Source organism: Anser anser, assembly GCF_964211835.1.
Source record: "Anser anser genome assembly, chromosome: 19".
Taxonomy (NCBI): domain Eukaryota; kingdom Metazoa; phylum Chordata; class Aves; order Anseriformes; family Anatidae; genus Anser; species Anser anser.
In genome coordinates, this window is record NC_139740.1 from 11,868,611 (window position 1) to 11,885,942 (window position 17,332).

Genomic DNA, 17,332 nt, shown 5'->3' on the forward strand with positions numbered 1-17,332 from the left:
CCATTTATACCTGTATCTGTCTAATGCATGATTCTGTGGTTATTTTCATTTTTGAGACTGTGATTGAGAACACATACTGTAAATAAAACAAAAGCCTAGGGTTTAACGGTAGCATGCACTGAGGTAACTGATGTTAATATTACAATGTTATGTCAGAGGTCAAAATGAAGGCCTGCCAGCTTCTTTAAAAATGCATTGGATATGTTTGATCATGACAATATGGGATTAAACCATTGCATTCATCTGAACTTTGTAATTCATCTCTCCTCAATGTACCCTCAACACCCCCTTAGTGCTGTTTGCTTCTTAAGACTCTCATTTTGTGGATCAAAGGCAAAAATGAATTAGTTTGAATATCCTTACCGTAGAAATTGTATGTGTTTAAGGAGTCTGTGTTGAAGAAATATTATCCTTGGATAATTATGTAGTAAGATTAAAGTTGAGATCATTTGTTCATTAGAGGACACTGGAGGAATTCCAGGGGAATTTTCATGCTGGAGAATCAAAACTCGCTACTCTTCAGTCTAACAATCAGACATTAATGACTGCCTAGAAACAGATTACTTTATTGTTTAATAAGCTGAAGCATTGCTGTTGCTATCTAACCTAAGGTCTACCACTGACTTGTTTGTGGCAGAGGGTAAACCACGTAACTTCTGATAGTTTCCCATGGTTGGTGCTTCTGAGGGAGTTAAAGAAAAATATAAAGATCTCGTATGCTGGGACAATAAAAACGTTGCATCTCTTACTGCAATCAGTCTGGAACTTCTATTGAGAAAGACCTCCTGTTGTTTTCTTTTCCAGAGGTGAAAGATGCCTGCTGGCATGTTAGGCTGCAGGGTCAGTGAGGCAATTCTGTGCTGAATGTACTATGTGTTTATTAATTGTACATGTTAATTGTAATGATGTTTCCTGTATTCTGAAGTTAGACATCACAAGTGAAACTGATTGAAAAATGAGTTTTCTGTATTGGAATTCAAGAAGTGCCATTTCCCAGAAACAGGAGCGAACTCTATCATAGAATGGAAATCGGTTTTCTGAATTTCCTGGGAAAGCAAAAGTCCGAGGAGAAAGGGGAAAAAAAAAAAGCAGCAGCGTAAGTTTGAAATAATTAAAATAGTTTTGTTTTGAAAATGTAGAAACTAAACTATAGCTATGATTCCAAGTGTGCAGCTCATGGGAGAGCCAGAACTCTAGGGCTTTTTGGCTAGCAGCTTCCCATTAGCCCTGAAGCAAGTGGGGGTTTCTAAGTTTCCAACTCTTCCAGAATTTGTGCCACACCTTTCAGAGCTCTGCTCAGATCTTCGCTTCATGGCAGGGAGCCTAGTAGCCCTAAGTGGCCCCAGGTTTTCAAACTCATGCTTTTTGGCAAAGAGCCTAGATTCTCCAAGGTCCTTGGCATGGCTCCTAGCTTCACAGAACAGGGAGAAGTCCTGTGCGCAGTCATGATTTACAGAATTCTGACTTAAGGGTAGGGAGACTAGATGTATTAGTACCTTCTGTACAGGGCTTCCTTGCAGTCCTCTGGAGGTTGAGCTCTAAATTTCCATCAAGAAGCTGTAGTTTTCAGATCTGAAGATATTTCAGAATCTTAAAATGTGTAAAAATAGAATTGAACTTGGTTTTGTTGCATTTGTTGGATTTTTTTTAAATCCTAGTGTTATAATTAGTCCCTAGAAATATCACTTGCTGCACTTCTGAGGATTTGAGTCCTGTCAAGTCTCATGATGCTCAGCAGAGATTCATTGTTTCTGTCCTTCTCAGTGCCTCCCCATTGTGACTGTGGCATTTCTGATATTTCCAACTGCTACTGTTGCTTTTCTTCTGCTCCCAGACTCATGTGATCCACCGTTCCTGGTCTTCTTGGGCAGAACGTGCTGCAACCAGTACAAAAACTCACATTCCTCAGCAGAAGCCCAGTACTCTCCTCTTGGCATGAAATGCCATTAGTGAGCATTGCACAGGGGGATTCCAGGAACTTAGGACAGTTCTGGAAACATGAGTAGTCAGCACATAACGTCTGTTTCTGTGTCTAGCCTGCACTGAGGGAAGACCTGGTTTCTCAACTCAGCCTGTAGAGTTGTAATGGTGTGTTTGATTGCAGAGGTTGCAAGTCAAAATGGCAACTTCCCCATAATACCCACTAAGGAGAGAAATCTACAATAGCAGTTAATATTATAAGCTTATTTCCTTAAGTTATCCTTTAATATTGGCATTATTCTCTAATATTGTATTGAAACGTCAATAAAAGCCACATGAAGTCTCTTTCCTCCCATGTATTGTGTGACTGCTTGCTAGTGGCATACTCTGCCTCCTGTGCTGTTATAACAGAAGTGGCTCTGAAACCGAAGTTTAGCTATATTATGGTCCTGTGGATACAAGATCTCATCCATCAGGCTAGTTGCTCTATGATTTGTACCTTGAGCAAAATTTCCAAGGTTCGTGAATGCTTGGAGCCCTAAATTTGTTTTGGATCAACAGTCCTTATCTTTCTATCTGGTAAAAAGACTAGGGAAGAGCTTAGAGGGGGTACCACGTGGAAACAATGCAGGTACCACACGGAAACAATGCAGTTACTCCAATCTTGCAGGCTCTGTGGTAGTACTTGAACAAAATAGTGCTTGGCAGCCAACCCCACCTCAGAGCTTTTGGCTCTCTCTGTAGCCTCTGGCATGTCCACTTAGGGTTTCTGCAATACAATTAACCAGTCCACAAAACAGAGTAAAACCTACTTCTTATGGGGGCTAAGAGGTTTAAGTAACAAGATCCTAACAAAGAGTGGGTGTAGGGTCACAGTCTCCACGCTGTTTTATACGCGGCACTTTTTCTGAGTTTGGGGATTCCCCTGCTGCCATCATCTTTTCCCAGCTCTTTTATGGGCTGTTGTGGCAGTGCTGAGTTGCCATTGCTTTTCCAGCAGTCTTTGCATTTCAGTGCTTTCAATCTGAGAAGTTCAATACAACAGAGATAGCAAAAAGCAGGAAAAATGATGTCCATCACTGAACAAATCTTTCCCCCTGCAACTCAGTCACTAGCTACGCTTTTTTTTTTCTAGTACTGTATAAAGAGATGCTTTCTGAAAAGGGATTCAGAAGTTAATCATAGCTTATGTGAAAAATAAACCCAGCATCCTTCTGTGTCACCCCAAACTGAACTCCAGAGGGTATATGGAAGTTTTTATATAAGTCATTCTATTTTCCACTTTTTTTTTTTAAGGAAACCTTTGTTGCGTTTTCTAACAGAAAAAAAAAATCTATAATACAAAAGTACACTAGCAACTTGAACACAACCAACCTCCAAAATAAAAGCACTAATTCCACTTCAACAGCCTAGTCAAAGTTATGTGGTTTCACCTTTATCTGTTTCACCATAACTACCCTCTTCCTTGCTGCAGGGCACTGCCTGGCCTGCACAGCACCCACGGAAAAAATGTTTAACTCACTGCATGCCATCTAGGCTCGCTGGGGCCGGTGTCTGAGGCAGGCAGCTGCTGCAGACCAGCAGAGATGGCTCAGGGCAGGTTCCGCAGGAGAGGTTTTGTCCTCCTGAAATGGCGTCTGCTGGGTCGAGGCTGGGACCAACAACGCTCCCCTCCGGCACAGCCTTCAGTAGGGCACTGAAACAGTCAACGATATCTGTAAAGTCGAATTGAAAAGTGGATTGATTTAAGTCTGGAGCTGCAAATGCAAAGGATTTCTTCTTCAAATTTATTTCCTCCTGTATTTACATTTTTGCAAGGAGCTCTCTCTTTATAAATGTATTGCTGATGAATATTGAAAATACTCTTGGGCGCAAGTATCTTCTTGCAGTGGCAATGCATCAGAGGCTCGGCTGGTGGTTATTCTTCAAAGAGCTAGGAGGCGTTAAATGTAAATTTAAATATAAATGTATTTAGGAAAATCCAATACCAAAATGATCTGAATCTTCTAATTATTTTAATTAAAGTAGAAGGAAGAGCTTTTTAAAAAACACCGGGTTGCTGTTTTTTTTGATGACCTTTCTGAACACGCTGAAGAAAGCTGCTTTCCCCCACCTCTTCACCATTTGTCCTAACTCCTGATGGCCAAGGCAATGCGAGGGGCACCCATCTGCGGCCTCCAGGCCAGGAATGCCCTGAAAAACCCAGTTTGCAACGTAGCGTAGGTATGCGTAGGTATGAAGAACTGATTGCCAAACGTTTTGAAAACCCAGCTACCAGGGAAGATTACTCTGTGAAAATAAAACTGTTACGCAAAGCAGTTTTGGGGATTCACACGCAGCCAGCGACGCGCTGCCACTGGTCCTTCAGCAAAACCAGACGGAGGTTTCCAACCACGACGCTATGTGCGGGGCGCTCGGGCACCGAACTGTGGCCTGTGCAAGTTTAAGAGCCAAAATTAAAATTAAATTATAATAATTTAAAGCCGAAACCCGGGGAGTGCCCCGCTGTTCTCCCCCCCGGGGACGTGGTGTCGCAGCTGACCGGCAGGCCCCGGTACCCTTACCTGAGGGCCGGGACCCGCCGGGCCTGGCAGCTGCTGCGTGTGGAGGCAGCGAGGCAGGACTCCGGGGAGGGGGCAAAAAAATAAAAGGAAGGGGACGCAAAAATAAAAGGAAAGGGGGGATAAAAACAAAATACGGCGCTCGCCCGGCTTCCAGCTCGGCGGTGCCCCCTCGCTCCAGCGGCCGGCTGAGGGGAGAGCCGTGGGCGGCGGCCCCAGGCCTCGCTGCGGGCGGCGGAGGCCCCGGCGCTAATCCCGGTCCCGGTGGCGGCCCTAATCCCGGCCCCAATCCCGGTCCTAGTCCCGGTCCCAGTCCCGGCCCGGCCCCGCCGCCGGGGGAGGGCTTTCCCACAATGCTTTGTGGGGCCGTTGACAAGTGGATCCAAGATGGCGTAGAAAGTAATGACAGGTAAGTCCGGACTTCCCCAGCCGCCCCCCGCGGGGGCCGGGACCGGCGGGGCCGGGCCTCGAGGTGCCGCCGGGAGCCCCCGGGAGCTGCGTGAGGGGAGATCCCCCCCCCGCCGCCCCTCTGCCGGGCCCGGGGCGCCGAGCGGGGGCTGCGGGCGGGCCGGGGGCTGAGCGGTGCCGGCTGGCGAGGGCCCTGCGGCTGCGGAGGGGCCTGCGGCGGCCGCTCGGGGGCTGCAGCCGGCGGGGCCCGGCCGGAGCCCCCCCGGGGGTGCCGCGCTCGGCCGGGGGCCCTCAGCCGGCGGCGGGCGCGGCCCTGAGGCCGGCCAGCCCCGAGGGCCGGTGGGGGGGGGGGGGGAGCTCGCAGGGAGCGGGCTCCGGGGGGGGCTCCGGCAGGATGGGAGGGCTGCGGAGGGGTGGGGGGCCCGGCGGCGGTTGGAGCGAGGGGGTGGGGAGGGAACGGCGAGGGGAGGCCGGGAAACGAGGTGAAAAATAAATAAACTTTTTTTTTTATTTATTTATTTTTTTCTTAAAGGCTTACGTAGGGTTTGCTGAAGGATGGAGGAGTAAATTGTGAGGATTTTAGCAGCTGGTTTAAAACGAGCCCTCAGAGCGGTGGAGGCTTGGCTTATGAGCTTGTGGGTCTGTTTTCTTCGGGGAGGCTTTGTCAGGGCCGTGTGGCTCCAAGCTGGGAGGGCCACGGGGATCCTGAGGCTGCCTTTGGTACAATGCAACTGTTGTGAAACTGAAAACAGGAAAGTTTGTACCACAGGTTGAAATACTGTCCTTTTTTTTTTTTTTTTTTGGAGGGGGGCAGATCCCCAAGTAGGACTGCATGTAACGTTACCCCTCGTGAGGCATTTGATGGGTCGTGTCCTTTTATTAATTTCCAAGTGATTGAAGTTGTTTGGCTGCAATGCAGTGATAGTCGAGCTGTTGTTTGATTATAGTAAAGTGATTAAACATATCTTTGATGGAAATTAAGAAGTAACTGCAGGGAGACAGTTGCAAGGTTGTTTTCCGATTAATGACAAAGTGAGTAAGAGTTAACAAGGTAGTAGGATGCTTGTTTTATCACAGGCGCGATGAGCTTGAGTTGGGGTTATAAAATCACATATTTCATGTTCCATTTAAAAAATTAAATGATTCCGTTGTAAGACCAAAAATATCCTGAAAATGCAAATCCTTATTGACAGATTCAATGTATCATGGCTAGTCTTGTTGGGATGGCTTGATTTGTTGGGGTCTTCTGATGCTAGTCTTCCTAATAAATATTGTAATCGAAACAAAGGAAAGGATAAAGTATTCCCCCTTTAAATTTTTTTCTCAAGTACACATTCTTTTGTAAAATTGAAAATATAACCAAATTAAACGAGATGATATTTGGCACATTTATGGCATTTTCCAAGACATCAGTAGAACAGAGAGGGTTTATAAAAATGTGTTTTAAATTCAATTGTTTCAATATTTTTAAGTTCGATTTATTTTTTTGATGGCAAAGCGTGGTTGATTGGGACAGCCCGGGGATGTGGGGCCACTTGCTGGTGCACTGTGGCGAGGAGCTGGTTTGGCACGTGCAGTTGGATCTTAGATGCGGGCAGAGCGTTGGAGTGACCGTCACCATCCCTGCCTCTCCTCGGGGTGCAGACCGAGGGATTCGGGCTTGGTAGGCTTGGCTCTTACAGCATGGAAGTTGTGAGTGGCGGAGGCTACGTTCAGCTTTCTTTGTTGGGCTTTAATTAGCAGAGCAGTTTTTCTTCATTGGTAAGTGAAGGGACGTTTTGTGTGTTACTACTGATAAAACTGAATTCTCTTTGTAATACATTATGAAAGCACAAATTACATTTTTCTTGAGCTGAAATCAAAGTTCTCTTATCACTCCTCACCTATGTGAATTTCTTACGTACGCTACAGAGCGTGTATTTCCTCTCCTTTAATTTGTGTGGACACTGTGCCTTTGGATGTTTGGAGTTTGTGAGTTTGGATGTACTTTTATGTGAAAGAGAGAAAGAGGCATGTAAAACGATGGCTCAAGGACTTGGAAGTTTGGAATAGCAGAGTGGTTTTTTTTGGTTGTTTTTGTCTCTCCCCAGCAGACTAGAAATTGAAGGGAGATTTGGAAGCTGCATGTTAATCTGTATTTTGGCCTGGTTCTGCTGCTTGATGCCTTGTAGAGGATCCTTTTGCTCTGGGGAATCTCACTGGTTTCAGAGAAGGTGCTCCTGGGCTTTGGGATCTGTATTTGTAGATCTGGTTGCAGGGTAAGGGCTGCGGCTCGGGGACAACTTGTGCTCAGGGGTTAGACTCATGGAGGAATACTCATCTCCAAGAAAAATGTAAGTAGCAGTGGCCAGAAGGGTTGAAGTGCTAATATTTCAAATTGACAAGGTACAGGCCTAGTGCTTGAGGGATCTGGACAGTGTGACGCAAATCACTTCACCTGTTTATGCCTCCTTTTGAAAGAATTTAAAATAGGAATAGTGAATCTTACCGACTTGTAGAGAGTTGACGCCTGAGGATGAAAGAGGCCATATAAGAGCCAGGCAATATTATTACTAATGTTTTCCAACTCTGTTAATTTAATAGTCTGATGAAATATTTTCTCCAATGCATGCAATTATATTTGTTACTAAAATTGGCTTGCAATTATAGCTGGATATTCTTTCTGACATTCAGTGTTTTCTTTTTAATTGTTGTTTGGTACCATTTTTGTTTGCTGCTGCACTTCGTTCTGGGTGTTCTCGTTCTGGCAATGCAGCAGCAGTTACTGGAGCAATTCAGATTACTAGTCGAAAGCCCTTGAATCTTTCACCTCACTGGTATTCCCTCTTGAGGTCAGTGGTACCTAGTAGCGGGAGTGAAATCTCAATTAGAAAAGTGTTTTATGATAATTTAAATCCTGTCCCCTGCGTGCAGCCTGAATAACTTGGGATAGCCGTGGGAGCTGGCTTGGAGAACGAGGAGGGATGGTGTCGTTCTGCCCTACCGGAGGGGTGCAGGAGCTGGACAGCCGGCATTCCCTCGGCCTTGGGGACCAGTAGGCCAAAGATTTTAGCAGGTGTAAATCCTGGCCTTCCATTTGGCTGCCCTTGTGTTTGGGGAAGGGGATCCTCAGTGCTCCTCTGTGCCCAAGGTTGCTAGTGGCCTATCGTAGGGGAGAAAATGGCAAATTCGGTGTTCACAGTCCTCCTTTCTGCTCACCTATCGTTGTTTTGAATTATTTCTCACTTCTGTTGATGTAGTCCTAAGGCAAGACCCCCTTATCACTACGTGGCATTTATATTTTTGCCCCTTTAAATGAATGTATTATGGATCAGATTATCAGAACAAACAAGGCCTTCCTTTTTTTGTTCTTGTTTGTCTTGCTGTTTCTTCTGTGGCCTTTGGCAGTAATCATCACTTCTCTTTATGTATATCAATGACATATTTAAAATATCATACTTTATATGTTTAGTTTTGTAATTCCTTTGTAGACTACTGCAATTGTCTTTTCTTTTTTTTTTTTTTTTTTTAGTCCCACAAGGAAGGAAAGAGAGAATACCAAAAAAGTAAACACTTGTTTTCTTCTAGTGTTTGGGGGGTGGTGGTGGAAAATAACTAAACTTTATAGATAGTGAAATTAGGAGTCTGCAAGGTCAGGCTGCTCTACAGAAACAGGCCTGCTTCTGGTGATTGTATTATGGTGGTATTGATATGTAGCTCAAGTTCCGTATTCCAAAACAGTCTCGCTCGCTGAGCTTTCATCTTGTCTTCACACAAATGTTTACAACATGAGGTTTCAACCAGCGGCAATCACTCATGTGAAACTCGGAAAAGTGAATATTACTGTAGGAAAAGGAGTCCTTAGGAATGTAAGCAGGCAGATTTTAACTACCCATGGGTGCGATTTTTTTGTTGTTCTTGCATTTCCGTTGCACTGATTTTTAGAGTTCAAAGATGCTTAAAGTGGCTGTAACATAATATCCAAATATTTCTCTACATTTTTATAAGCAAGTTCATGGTCATCAATCTGATATCTCACTGGTTATTTACCCAGTCTTTTCTCAGAATCCTCCAAAATAGTAAACAGCAGATTCATGACAGGAAAGCCAGGTTAAAAAAAAAAAAAGTTTCAGTCTTATTTCTTCGTAAATGTAATCTTACTACACTGAGAGGTTCAATTTCGTGACTGAAACATTTGAGTGGTTGCTATTGCCCCATCGGTGTCCTGAAGGAGCACCAAACTGTCACATTTTCTAAGCTGCGTGGAATCTTCGTCGGATGTTGGGAGGCTCCTTCCAGTCTATCCCCGCACTCCCCAGCATTTCCAAGAAGCGGTAGGTACGCAGTGCTGCTGAGTCGGTAGGAAGAGTTTTTGTAAGTGATTTTATGTAAAGAGATGTTGACGAGTTGTTACTGTAAACTGCTGGGTGTTTGTTTCTGTTAGTCTCAGGAAGTACCACTTGTGCTAAGAATGGCATGGCTGAAGTGGATGGGTTTTAGTCTTTGGGTTATATGTGGTCTGGGGAAATACATTTCATCATCTGTTCTGCTTGTAAGCAGTAGGAAGGCTAACGATTCGCAGAGTGCTGATGACTAAACGCTGGAAGCAAAGGAATTGTAGAACGATGTTACATAAAGAATTCTAAGTGTTGGAGGGGCAGGAAGTAAAGGGCAGAAATGTGAGCAGTGCTTGGGTTGGCCTAGGCTGGGCCTGTTAGGGTAAGTGTTATTTAGAAACAGCCCTTCAGTCTGTGAATTGCACTTTTTTTCCCATAATTATATATTGCAAAAATACTGTATTCATCAAAACACTAAAAATTACACTGCCTAAATGTGCTTAGAAAGATTTTTCAGAGCCCGTCAGACCCCACAGCAAAAGGGAAATAAGTAAAAACAAGAGTTGTTTTTGAGAATCTGTTGTTAGCAATGCAGCACAAGTGTTTAATTTGCTGGAAAATATTTAGTGGTTCAGCAAAATAAGAAAGTAGCAAATCTTTGTGGACATAATAAATGGAGAATGCCACAAATGAAAAGCATGGTGGTTTTGGCAGCATATAAAATAATGCTTCTTCCTTATATATATCTTCTCGCTTAAGATAATCTATATATTTTTTTTTAATGATAATTTCATTATGTCCTGGGATAATGTGTGTGGGGGGGGGAAACGGGCAGTGTACTTCTGGTCCCAAGCATCCCATCTTGGAGCCAGAATTTGCTGGGCTTTTCTCATCCTCTCTGCAGGGAGGTTGTGGAGGGAAAGGTTTTTGTACCGTACTTCTGCATCTGCACTAGTGCAGTGTTATAGCTGGGTGCTGTGGGTGTATCATACAAATTACATTTCTGATTATAGTTGTTGGGGCTAATGGTTTTGAGGTAACTGTACTTTGGCCATACTTAAGACACTCACACATTGGGAATGGTGCAGGACACTTGTTTTGATGTTTGATCTGACTGATATTACTGTATGGCTCTATTTTTGTGTATATTTGTTTGGCTAGGCTAGACACTGTTTTGTGTTTTTGTTTTTTTCCCCTTCCCAAAGCTTTGTCAGAATTATTCTATTAACCACAGTAGGATCGTTACTCACTGCTGCTGCTGTCTGTTCTTCGAGTGGAGTTTAAAATACGTGGCTGAATCTCTAATGCTCACTTCAGGAGGAGTGAGTAGGTTGAACACCATTGGGGAGCTTGTGTCGGTTTGGATACCAGTTACGGGGTTTGCTGTGCAAGGAGAAGTTGGGAATCCATGTCCTATTCTCAGGAGAGTTCTAAAATTGAATGTCTTTGTAGTATCATGTTCCTGCATTTTAGGAGAGGAAACAGGGAAGTTATAAAAGCATTATCTGCATGCAGGAGGGTAATGTCATTAAAATATGGAGTTAGAAGACCATTTCCCAAACCAGGCTTAGCTATATTATGCCTTATTATTTGAAGCACGGTCGTGTAGACATGGATTTCAAAGGTTATTTACAATGAAGATAGTGATTTTTAACGGTGAAGGTTAGTAACTGCTCTGTACTCCCCAAATAGCACAACAGAAGTGTCACACACAGTTACACAATGGGTACGGCTTGGGGAAAGACGTTTGGAGTATCTGTGGGTGGCATCCTTGTGCTATTAAATCTGGTATGGTGCGACCCTTTTGTGTGAAGCATTGTATAAACGTGTATCAGAAAGCTCAGTCCCAGGATTATTCAGTCCTGCAATAATGTGAGTTCATTGTAATGCCGCGAGGAGCACTTAAGTGTACTGAAAGGAAACTTCCATGTTCTGTGTCACAACCTTCTGGCATATTTCTGTGTTCAGTTTGTGCACCGTGCATTGTTAACTGATATTCAGCGTGAAGATTTTTGCATTCTTTTGCCTCTTGAATGGATTGAAAGAGTTTTGCTTCTCAAACAGAAAATGAACTTAGTGTTGTAATTTTTTTTTTTTTAATTCATCCAACCGTACAATATAAACCTGTAGCAGCTGCATTCACACCAACAAACTAAGCTGTGATTTTCAGGTAGATTTCTTAGGCACGGATGTGGTGCTTTGCAGTACTGGGACGTGTTGAGACTGGAGAAGGTCCTTGTTTGAAAATTTAAGTTTGACACTTGAGAAAAGACTCTTTCGGCATCACTACAAAATCGTTATTAAGCACAGAAGACTTGGATTGAGCCACTGAGCTTTGGAGCTATTTCTCTGCCGGGGAAAAACCAGAAAGCTTGTATGGGGTTTTCCAGAAAGGGAAGGATTTACTGCAGTAAATCATTTCCTAATTTTAAAAATACTTTTATTGCTGAAATCCAAATATAGGTTTATTAGTGAAAGTTGAAACTTGAACACAGGACCAAGTTAGGAACTGCTAATTCTAATTCTGCTTCCGTCTCTAAGACTGAATTTGTGAGCTTTGGCAAATGAAGTGTGTAAGACTGTGCTGAGTGAGTGGCAAGTTCAGTGAGCATCCCAGAAAAACTTCTGTGACATACATTGTTGCCTTTAAGCTTCTGAAGTACATTCATAAATATGGTATGTGTTGCATGTTGAAATGATGCTTGGGAATCTTCTTTGACTCCCCCTTGCATTCATTGGTGGTAGAGTTTTGTACTCACTTGGCATTTTGAAAATTAATTGACGTGTTTAGTCATATGTGCACAGATGTAGCTATATTTCATACAGCAGGCATATTTCAAAAAGTACTTTTGGCAGTCTTATGACTCAGTGGAGAAGAGTATTGGTAACTGCATGACTGTGTAAATCCTTCAGATCAATGGCATTCACTTTTTTGGTCAAAATTATTAAACATTGCATTGTGAAATGTACAGACACTTAGGAACAAGGCCTCGTTTTGTTCAAGTGTTTAAGAAGAAAGAGGTTCTGCCACAAGCAGGTTGTAGTTTGAAAAGCTGCGGATTGTGATCTTTTAAACAGCTTTTAGAATATGAATGCTGTATTCTCCTGCAAAATGTGTTTGAGTTTGGGAGTTGTAGGTTGGTCCCGCTCCATGGAGAGTTAGCTGGCTCTGCTGTACTGATTTTTTCCCTTTGTTTTTCTCTGGTAAATTTCATTAAGAGAAGCAAAGATTAAATTACTTTTCAAATGCATTTTTTTATAGTAAGTAATTGGTGATGTTGTTATGGGGATAAAATGGTAACCACGAGACAATATTTCAATTAAAATGCCCTCATCTTGGATAAGTGTGAGAAACTATAACCTGAAAAAGCAGTAAGAACATATATGGAAAAAAATAATATATGGAATACAAACTGCTGCTGTTAACCGGTTATTATGAAAGATTGTTTACGTGAGGATTTTCTATGAAGGAGCCAAAAGAACTTTAGGTGGGGCAGAAGCACCGCCTATTACAGGTTACCTGATGTACTATTACATGCTCACTCATTTCAGTTGGTTGTTACTTGCCAAATTCTAGTTATTTGCCTTGCGATTTCCCATGGTAGGTGTCTATCTCTAGCTAAGTTTCTGGACGTTGTGAAGGGCTCTGCCAAGGTAACTGAGTCTTTTCGAAAATTTAGGCAAAAGTAAAATATTCTTCGGTTCACAGTAAAAAACAAAATCCCAACTCCTCTTCCCCCTCCAAAAAAACACAAAAACTTATGTCTATAGCTCTGCTTTGCAGAAAGATGAGTTGTGCTGTGGTATGACGTTTCTGCCAAGGATATACTGCTTACCAACCCTGCGAAAATCTGCTCAGCATTGGTTAAATTAGTTATTTGTGCAAATCTAAAAGATCATCCTTGCAGTGAATATACATCAGCCTGAGCTAAGCGGGATTTCCGTACAATTTGAAGGCTAGGGTTTTGCATTCCCCCAGATCGCTTCCCGGTACGATTTTGGACACAAATGAGAGCACAGAGAACTCCCCATCTGTATTCCCCGTAGCCAGTTCCTCTTTCCTGCCGCTCTATCTTCATGCAGCACCAGAGGAGGCAGTGACTTGATTTAGACAGCGCAAATTGTAGGTATCTGCAGGATATGTAGAATAAATGTGAAGACGGGCATGGCTGAACAAGGAGATTGAGGTTGGAAAACACTGGTGTTAGAAAGAGAGAAATGGAGGGGAGGCTCCTTTGCATGGACACGTATGAATTACTTTATCATGCCAATACAGCTGTTGGGTAGAACAAAGTTTTGTTGTTTGCATAGATTGGGAAGTTTTTAATAAATGGAGTAGGAAATAGGGAGGGGAAAAAAAGAGACGGCTCACATTTAAGCTATATCTCTGCTGTATTTCATTTTCTGTTTTTATAACGAATGGCACCATGTTGTGATGCAGAGAAATGCTGAATGCTGCAGAGATTCCCCTAAGTCGCTGCAGACACCAGGCGTTTGGTCGTGAAGGGCTCTACAGTCTGTGGCAGACATAATGGGGAAAGAGCACTTCTAGTTGTCTTAATCTGAATGTAAGAAATTCACAGAAACTTTTGGCTTTAATATTTTTGAATATCTCAATTACTTGTAAAAATGGGAATGATGTCAGAAGGGTAGAGATGTTTTAACGCTCGTACTTGGTCGCAGTATTTGTGAGCATTATTGAAAAGCTGATGAGAACATGAAAATGCAGTTCTGAGAACCAGGTTTGAGTAGCATGGAGTAAATCAGGCCTTAGGCCGTGTGCCGAAGTATTTAACTACACGTTCATTAAGCAGCAGCCTCTGCTCTGCCTGCTCATGGAGCCACTGGAAGATGTAGTGTGTGAGTAGTGTCTTTCAGGGCTGTAGCGTAACGCAGACACGTGGGAGGGCCAACGCAAGCTTGTGCAGAGAATTTTGTTATTACACAACTTTTGAGTATTGAAGTATTTGTAACGTAATTTTAATGTATGCGATATTTTCTGGGTTGGCTGTGTGTAAATAGGACTCTTGTCTCTGTCAGTTAGGGATGGCTTTCAGACAAGATAAAGACATGCCGTGTAGGTGATGATGTGCTTTGACTTGCCGTGTCTTTTGCTTAGTTCCGTCAAGATAGGTAATGCTTTTAGACAATGGTGTTTAAAAAATAAACAAAAAATGCAGGAGGTGAGGCTATTCAGGATCTTCACGTGGCGGATAGGGTGGTTATAAATGCAGAGGCCAGGAGTTATTTTCAGATATTGAGCCAAAGATAGCCAGGTTGTCCGCGTGTAGATGCTGCTTCCATTCGCCTATGTATAGTTTGTCCTTTTTGCTGCTACTTCTGAAGTGAAAACAGATTAGTAGAGATAATAAGGTGTTAATAATCACTTAATGAAATGTCTGTTCTGAAATGGTAACTGGCATGCTATAAAATCTAACTTGTTACCATCTGTGATGTATGTAAAGTGATTTAAAGAGCACAGAGGGTTCAGATGCAGAACTCATTTGCTCTTAATCTCAGTTGCTGCTATATTTGTGGTGCTGTTGTTAGGTGAATGGTAAACCACCCACAGACGCTTGTTCCTTTTCCAATAACTGTGGAGGTGTTTGTTCTATGCATTAAGTTTAGAGGATCATGCTCAAGGCTCCAGTTATATGGCCAGAGATCCCTTGTCCTCCTAACTTACAGTCCTGTCTTTGTGGATTTGTTTTGGATGTGTTTTAAGGGGAAGGACAAACTAAGTAATTAATAGTAGGGGGCATCACGAACATCTTAATCATCTTAATTTTTTTTTCCCTATCTGATCTCAAGCATACCATGTTCTTTAAAGGCAAAGTAGCAGGAATTCTTGCTGCTGTTACGCTATATAATAAAACCTTGAAAGAAGCTTTCCTTGTTCTCCATGCTCCATTTCAGATTTAGCATCATTTTTGGCATGTAAAGTAGGGTCATTTTGCCTGGAGTTGTACAACATTAACCAGAGTAATTCAGTTTCTTTAGAAAACTGATTAGATAGTCCTCTCTCAAGGGTGGAGACATTGTATTTGTTCTGTAAGGTGTGCAGTACATTTCTGAGCGCTGTGTAGAACTAATATTGCTGGCTTCAGCCGTAACTGCAAGAAATGGGTGCATAACAGCTCTGCAATTATGTTTTTTTTTTTAAAGGCAAAAGCACCTTTTCTATTATTCTTTTCTGCATGAAAGAGTCACTGTCCTTTCTCTGTGTTCCGTTAAGTCTTTCTTATTGACGTAGTGCACCATCATTCCCTACTCATTTTGTTAAATGATTTCTGAGTGTGGGATTATTTATGCTGTCTATGCCATGACATTAGGAAAGTGCATTTTTTCTGTGTGTGTCTGTAAGTGGCTTCTGTGCTTTATTTCTTCTTGTAGGCTTGAATAAAATGTTTTTTGTCTTAAGGCAAAGTAAGCTTATTCTATATTTTTACTTAAGGAAAGTAAATACGTAACTTTATTTTACCCTTCTGAAGGCAGTTGAGTGGTATTTCAGTATACTACAAAAACAATTACATAACGTTGTGTAGAGGTAGGGGCATATCTTAAGCAGGGATCACTAGAGATGCCAGAGCAGCTATATAATGTGGTTTAGCAGTAGATAGGTTTAGTATTCCCTGCTTTATTATGTGGACTGACGCACGCAGTATGTTTGCTGAGTCTCAACAGATGAACTTCAGTGACCCATCTTTATTTAACTATAGAGTTGTCACAATCACAGGTAAGGTAGCCAGCATTTTTGCTGTGCAGTATACTTAATGTATTTTAGTTAATCCAGATTATACAATGAACCCAGATCTTTCCGTGCCTGTGTAAATTTAAGCATGTAGTCAGTCTTTTCCTGATAATTTTGCGGGAGAGGAGAAGACTTCAGTCACAGGCTTGTGTCCTTACCAGCTATATGACTTCTCAAATATTACTTCTTTGGATTACGGAAATAATTTGCACATTTTTGAGGCATTCGTTTGTGAATTGCTTTCATCTCAATTCTACCAGAAACAAATTTCAAAAAGTTGTGCAAAGTTTACTGCTTGTCTAAAATATTTGGAAACTCTGCTTTAGTGAAAGCTGGAAACTAATGGGTGGGTTCTTCAGCTAAACTAATGAATGCAGTTTTAGGGTTTTATAACTACAAGCAAGAAAAATAGTTCTTTTCTTTTACTAGTGAACAATATTTTGGAACAGCACTCTGTTGGGGTAAATGGCAGTGCATGGCAAGAATTGTTGGGGTAACTGATCTCTTTATATCAATAAGAAACCGAATAGTAAATTTTCCTTTCTCTCAGTGGACCTAATAGCCTGGGTCTCCTGTTACATATTTTTCCTGAAGCTTGCAGCTTCTATGAGACCCTTTGGACTTCTGTGAAATCCACGTTGGCCTTGAAGTTCAAAAGTTATTGGGAAAGGGCAGAGCAACTAGCCTCCAAAATAAATCTAGCAGACCTCTTGCTTCTTGAAAGCAGTTGCTGGGATACAGTGATAAAACAGGTGGCTCTTCTTTACGAATTACCTGAATGTATTATGCGTTCAAAACTTCCATCCAGTTTATGGGAAGGGCTGACAAATGACATGCTAGGAAGCAGCGTGGTCACCGTATGCATTTCCTGAGCTGAATTCCCACTCCGCTTTCTCGGAGCCTGTGTCAACCTGACTGCAGCAGGCGATGGAGCAGGATGCCCTCCTTCTCTCCTGCACTGGGGTGCCAACAGGATTCCTTTGGCAGGGAATATCGGGGTGCTCGTTTCTCCCAGCAGAACTCTTTGAAGGTTTGGTGTTGCAATGGGAGGCAGGTGGAGAGGCTCTTGCCCCTCTGTGTTCCCCACGGCCGCGGGGCCCGTTCAGTGCGCGAGTCCCAGGATGCGGCGCTGGAAGCGGAATTCGGCTCCCTGTGAGCTCCCACCCCTCGCGCGGTGGGACTGCAAGTTGAACATCATCGCTTTAGCATAAATCTTTACAAGAGATGTTAATGTCTGGTTAAAATATGCAAATATTTACTGACTTGTCTACTGTTTGTCAGCTTGGCATGCGAGACCTTGGATCTGATCCTTCTGTCTTGGCAGACATTGGGAATTTTGCCAATAACATTAATAGGAACAGCATTGTGCCCTCTAA

General features: G+C 42.7%; 1 protein-coding gene and 1 long non-coding RNA gene across 11 annotated transcripts in view; one reads left to right on the forward strand and one right to left on the reverse strand.

The window, feature by feature from the left end:
* Positions 1–139: 139 nt before the first annotated feature.
* Positions 140–4,623, reverse strand: LOC310884117. Of its 4 annotated transcripts, none has more exons than XR_014574034.1 (3): positions 4,485–4,623; positions 4,034–4,353; positions 140–3,853 (listed from the first exon to the last, which is right to left on the reverse strand). It is a non-coding gene; the product is annotated as an uncharacterized lncRNA (long non-coding RNA). The 4 variants fall into 4 exon arrangements; XR_014574035.1 differs by having other exon boundaries at positions 140–3,635; positions 3,728–4,353; XR_014574036.1 differs by having other exon boundaries at positions 140–2,944; positions 3,443–4,353.
* Positions 4,624–4,752: 129 nt separating this feature from the next.
* HELZ (helicase with zinc finger) overlaps positions 4,753–17,332 on the forward strand; it is an 82,930-nt gene continuing 70,350 nt past the window's right edge. For 3 of the 7 annotated variants that reach the window (XM_083805309.1, XM_083805312.1, XM_083805311.1), the window contains exon 1: positions 4,755–4,890. Coding sequence is in view for 2 of the 7 variants with exons in the window: in XM_083805313.1 (XP_083661439.1) it covers positions 4,884–4,890 (7 nt within the window). In the remaining 5 variants the exon portion in view is untranslated. Of the gene's footprint in view, positions 4,891–4,929; positions 4,954–17,332 lie in introns of those variants that run through there. The other 4 variants (XM_083805313.1, XM_083805314.1, XM_083805316.1 and 1 more) reach the window with 3 other exon arrangements.